The sequence below is a fragment of the Trichechus manatus genome, unplaced genomic scaffold (assembly GCF_000243295.1).
Source record: "Trichechus manatus latirostris isolate Lorelei unplaced genomic scaffold, TriManLat1.0 scaffold00136, whole genome shotgun sequence".
NCBI classification, from domain to species: Eukaryota; Metazoa; Chordata; class Mammalia; order Sirenia; family Trichechidae; genus Trichechus; species Trichechus manatus.
Genome location: NW_004444072.1, coordinates 459,102 through 465,101, shown reverse-complemented (window position 1 = coordinate 465,101; position 6,000 = coordinate 459,102). Strand labels below are relative to the sequence as shown.

General features: G+C 47.1%; 1 protein-coding gene across 2 annotated transcripts in view; it reads left to right on the top strand.

Moving 5' to 3' along the window:
- Window positions 1–3,413: 3,413 nt before the first annotated feature.
- The window catches only part of SH3BP5 (SH3 domain binding protein 5), an 81,658-nt gene continuing 79,071 nt past the window's right edge, over window positions 3,414–6,000 (top strand). The window contains exons 1-2 of one of the 2 annotated variants that reach the window (XM_023739515.1): window positions 3,414–3,844; window positions 5,781–5,843. In XM_023739515.1, coding sequence (XP_023595283.1) covers window positions 3,704–3,844; window positions 5,781–5,843 — 204 coding nt within the window. In that variant the 5' untranslated portion in view covers window positions 3,414–3,703. The remainder of the gene's footprint in view (window positions 3,845–5,780; window positions 5,844–6,000) is intronic. The other variant, XM_004385260.2, reaches the window with a different exon arrangement.

Sequence of the window (6,000 nt, the reverse complement as noted above, 5' to 3'; positions counted from 1 at the left end):
AACATCATGATAAATGGAGAAAAGATTGAAGGTGTCAAGGATTTCATTTTACTTGGATCCACAATCAACGCCCATGGAGCAGCAGTCAAGAAATCAAACCACACATTGCATCAGGAAAATCTGCTGCAAAAGACTTCTTTAAAGTGTTAAAAAGCAAAGATGTCACTTTGAAGACCAAGGTACACCTGACCCAAGCCATGGTGTTTTGAGTTGCCTCATATGCATGCGAAAGCTGGAAGATGAATAAGGAAGACCGAAGAAGTGACGCCTTTGAATTGTGGTGTTGGCGAAGAATATTGAATATACCATGGATTGCCAAAAGAACAAACAAATCTGTCTTGGAAGAAGTACAACCAGAATGCTCCTTAGGAGCAAGGATGGCGAGACTACGTCTCATACTTTGGACACGTTATTAGAAAGGATCAGTCCCTGGAAAAGGACATCATGCTTGGTAAAGTAGAGGGTCATTGAAAAAGAGGAAGACCCTCAACAAGATGAACTGACACAGTGGCTGCAACAAGAGCTGAAGCACAGCAACGATTATGAGGATGGCACAGGACCAGGCAGTATTTCATTCTGTTGTACATAGGGTTGCTATGAGTGGGAACCAACTCTATGGCGCTTAACAACAGAGTCTTTGTGAAGGCAGTAGTCTGATTTTAACATGTTTAACCTCAAGGTGGGAGCCTTTTGAAATGCATGAAATTTAAGAACCCTGAGTTGGAGCCTCATTATTGTGTAGAATGAGTGTTGTGTTAGGTGATGTCTCCTGGGTGTGTGAATTTTGTAAACTTTTGACAGGTTTGCCTTTATTTCTGTGAGATAAATCTCACTGTGTTTCCCAGTTACTATGTTCTCATAAGAATGTACATATTGCAAGAATAAGCTATTCCTAATCTTTTTCAAGGAGCCCTGGTGGCATACTGGTTGAGAACTTGGCTGCTAACAACCAAAAGGTCAGCAGTTCAAATCCACCAGCCACTCCTTGGAAACCAAATGGGGTAGTTCTGCTCTGTCCCATAGGGTTGCAATGAGTTGGAACCAACTCGAAGTCACCTAAGAACAAGTCTTTTTCATTCAGTCATGGTGGCCATTTTCTCCCTGATATCATTCACTATTTCCAGGTGTCACTGGCTCCCTTCTCTGCTTTGAGTCTTTGTTCTGCAATCTTTCAGGACTGCTTTTCTAGCTTCCGAACAGTAAATAATGTTTTGCAAGAAGGAATAATGTATTGCAGTGGTACTTTTCAAGAGGCTCAAACTTCTGTAAATTATTCTTACCCCGCATTCAATCTTAGGGCCCAATCATTGCTTCCATATGTAGCAGGTGAATACACCGCTGTGAGCAGGTCTGCAATATTCCAGGGCTGCTGTTTCTGCTTCTTAGCTGTTAGTACTGCTTTTGTTGTAATGAAGACTAGGTAGTAATGATAATTTTTCTGAGATTCAAATTCCTTTAGTTTTATTTATTTGGGCTGTAAGTACTGCTTTTGCAGTAAGGAAGAAAGCATTGACCACGTTTAAAAGTTTCATGAAAAATAATGAAAAGGCTAAGAAAAAGGAGACTAGAATAAAATGTATGTGCAGTCATTGCCAGGTGCCTTCATGTTTTTTACCTCATGTTTTGCAAATATTCAAGAAATAAAAATTTTTTAAAAAAGAAAACAAAAAAACAATTTTATCATTGATTCATATCAGTAGGATTTACTACGTCCAGTGTCTGCTGGGACATATGTGTACCCCGATAATGGGCAATAAAATCCATAAATCCTAACAAAAATTCTAAATTGGCTCTTTAATCAGCATGCCTTCCAATAGTGAAAACACATGGTATCAACAAAAAAATTCAAAGGAGAAGATACTTGGGTCACCAAATTAAAGAGCAATGAACAGATAAAGATGGGGAGGGGGTGATGATGTGGAGGGGGCATGGACCCTCCACGTGAAAATCCAAATGTCAACAAAAACATTCTCCACAGAATAGCAAGGCCTTTAGAACGGGTTCCAATCCCTATAAAGCTTGCACTACAGTGATCTTTTTAGAAAAAACGAAACAAAACACAAAACACTCCTCAAAAACCTGTACTACCTCTAGGAGATAGGACAATTTCCTTTGACAGTGGACCATAATGCCGGCATGTAGGGTGGTACTTTGCCCAAGGAGTAACCCCACAACTTAGCTTCTTATCAAACCATCAGAAGTAGGTTTTCCAAGGTGGCTTTAACAATGTTGTTGTTAGCTGCTGTCGAGTTTTCCCCCGACTCATGGCGACCCCATGTGTGTCAGAGCAGAACTATGCTCCATAGGGTTTATCATGGCTGATTTTTCAGAAGTAGATCCCCAAGCCATTCTTCCTACTCTAGAAGCTCTGCTAAAAATCTGTTCAGCATGATAGCAACAAGTAAGCCTCCACTGACAAGTGGGAGGTGGCTGCACATGAGCTCCATTGGCCAGGAATTGAAACTGGGTCTCCTGCATGAAAGACAAGAAGTCTACCACTAAACCACCAATGCCCTCAAGACTTTAATCATACGTTCTCAGAAAGAAGCTCCCTTCTCAAGTAAGTTTGCTCTTCAGACTCACAGAGCCAATAGCCCACAAGCCTCCGTGTAGAAAGTGTACACTTTCTGCATCAATGGCAATGTCCCTGGAGTGTTTTGCCAAGGTTACCTGCCCTTGCGGCCCCCTGACATCACAGTGGCCCTGACACTTCATCATAGCGTAGACATGTCTTTTTGTTTGGCCTTTGGTGATGCCAAGTTTCCTAGACAAATTTTGGCTCCCTACTTGAGGGGTGGGCAGGAGACCTCACCAGTTCATAACTCCTTGGCTAGAGTGTGCCCATCAACAGGTCTTAAACTCTCTGCTTCCCTGAAAAGGCGGTACCAACCTACCCAAACCCACACTCAATGGATTCTCGATGCTTCATGGACGTGAAAGTACAGGTGTTTGGGCATGGAGCTCTGGCCAGCGGAGGCCACAGCCTTTGGAAAAAGAATCCATGCATGGAGCCACAGCGGACTTCCCTCTGCGTATCTATGTGTGCGTATGTTTCAGTTTCCTTTTCTGGGGAAATCTCCAAGTAGATACAACTCACAAGGATGGCCCAAGGGGACAGGGGCTTGAGCGAGCCTTAAAATTGATGTAGGGTCACTGAGTACAGGCCTCTAAATGTGACTTCAGAGAGCGGAAATTCCCCCAACTTTCCTCCCGTCCCTAAATCTGCCTTGTCGAGGGGGGAGAGAGAAAGCTACCCCGAAAGCAGGTGGCTAACGTTAGGTAGTTTGCAACGTATTCCTGCTGCTCAGTTAAAAGGGGGCGGGGGCTGTCCTATTTCATCTCCCTAGAGGTCTTCGGGAAGCTGGGGTTTTTGTGACGGAGACCTGGGTAATTGGGACTGGCCCATGAACGGTGTCAGCACCGCACCAAGGGGCGGCGGGCGAGGGCGGAGCGGGCGCCGCTGCGCTGCCGGCCGCACAGAAAGGGGGCGCCCGCGCACATTTCCTCCGCTCGGCTCCGCCTGGGCCGGACCGACCCGCATCGGCGAGCGGCGCTCCTGGGTGTAGTCCGCGGCGGCTCCCGGGACTGTGCTGGGCTGTGGCGAGGTAGCTCAGGCGAGCCTGCGGCGGCCACGACCCCTCGGACGCTCCGGAGCCCACGGCACAGTTCGCGTTCCGGCTGCGGCGACCGCACCCCTGCCTGCATGGACGCGTCGCTGAAGCGGAGTCGATCCGAGGAGCCCGCCGAGCTCCCGCCGCCTGCTCGCAACGTGGAGGAGGAGGAGGAGGGAGACGGCATGGAGCAGGGGCTGGAGGAGGAGGAGGAGGTGGATCCTCGGATTCAGGTAGGGCGCACGGGAGGCACCCTGGCACGGGTTCCGCGAGGGCTGCCACGGAGGTCGGCGTCTACATCTACATCCCGCTCCGCAACCTCTAGTGCTGCGGTCCGGAGGCGAGACGAGAGAGCCTGAATACTCGGTTTCACCGTTCCCCGCTGAGGGGGCTTCAGTGCTCGTTGGATGCAGCTTGACTTTTGCAGGGACCCCCCCGGAAGTCCCCGGCTAGATTTGGGGGTCACCGCAGAGTACCAGCGATTCGGCGGATGCACAACAAAGGGAAAAAGGGGGCGGGGGCGCCATGCCGGTATTGGGGTTCCCTCAGCCAGGCTGGTGGAGCCGCGGGCATTGCACAGCCTCCCGGCTCTGGGAGAAGGGGTTGCCGGGCCCGCGAGCCCGGCCGGGTGGGCGTTGCCGCCCCTGCAGCGTGGGCTGGCACCGTTGCTCTGGGTACGGAGCCCCCACCTGGCGTAGGTGCCCAGCCTGAGCCGCCTTCCTCGTTTGATTCATTGTTAGTAAACTGGGAGGTTTATTGTCGCCACTGGCTCAAACCACCGCTTGGCCTGAAATGGGCTAAAACCCTGCTTTTCCTTGTTGTGGGGTCGGGTGTGAACAGAAATCAGGGACAACTGATGAGCAGAGCTGACGCGTGGAGGCGGCGAGGGGGCTGGCCTGGCCTTTTCTGTGCCTCCATTTCCTAGACCAGAAACTAAACCCGCTGCTGTCGAGTGGATTCCGACTCATAGTGACCCTATAGGACAGAGTATAACTGCCCCATAGGGTTTCCAAGGCTGTAATGTTTAGGGAAGCCGACTGCCACATCTTTCTCCTGCAGAGAAGCTGGTGGGTTCGAACTGCCAAGCTTTCGATTAGCAGCTCAGCGAAGACTGCGCCACCAGGGCTCTTTTCCTAGAGGGATGATTAAAAAACAATTTTCAAGCGGAAATCTATGAGTGACAGCTTAACCTCTCCACCCTCTAAGCAAAAACACAGCAAATCTCTTTTCCAAGACGCCCTTTTTTTTTTTTTCCCTTTCCATAAATCATTTTTTTTTAAATATTGCTTTTTAAGCATGCAATGCAATCTCTGGAGCCCTAATTGGTTTTTCAGTGCATAGATCAATTAAAACCTCATTTAACCCAGTGGTTGGGGTTTAAATGAATTGTTTTGGCAGATTAGCAAGATAAAGATCAGGTGGAAAAATCTTCGCATTAGGAATGATCCTATTAGTTAAAATCATCAGTTTGGGCTAAATCTTGTGTTCTTGCTAGGGAATTCTGTTAGCATGATCCTTTGTTTCCAGAGTAAAGATGAGTTAACTTCAAACTGGGTACTTTTTACAAATGTTGGTTGTAAATGTTTATTTGAAGGACTGGGATTAAAGCTAGTATACAAAGAAAAAAGCTAGGTAGGTTGAATAATTGGCAGTTTTGAAAAAAGAAGATTTTCATCTCTTTGTAGAAAAATGTTCAACCACTGATGTGTTAATGACAGAAATCTTTCCTTGATTTAAATCATTTCAATGGTTTATACTTTTAGCACGGGCTGATTTATTTTCTTTTATTGATTTTTTTTTTCCTGCGAAGTTCTCCCTTCTAAGGCAGAGGTTACTGTTTTGATTTGGTAGCTGAACCCTTTGTAATGAGGTAGGTTTACCTGGAGGCACATACCTGGAGTAAATATTTGACCTTATCAGAAAAGAGAAATAATTCCTAGGCCTTTAAGTCATTTTTAAAAGAGATACCGTCAAGATAAAGATTTCAGAAATACAGACATTTCATTTGCTCCTCCAGCTCAAGGTCAGCTGTTTTCCTTGAAAATTAAAACCAGCTTTTCCCTCTTCCTACAAATTGGGCTGGGGTAGTTTTTCAGGTTATGGGCTGAGTTATATTGGAAACAGAAGCCTGATCCCTCAAATCTTTTTCCTCCCTCTCTTCTTCACTAGGGAGAACTGGAGAAGTTGAATCAATCCACGGACGATATCAACAGGCGGGAGACTGAACTTGAGGTACAGAAAGCTGAGTCCCTCCTCTTGAAGGGGTGGCAGTCACACTACTCCTGGCCAGTTGGTTTTGTTTCAGTAGCTGGAGGTTATTGCTGGAGGCCCGTCCTTGGGAGTTGAGCAACAGCCTCGCTGTCTGTCAGGGTAAAATACACCACTGAGC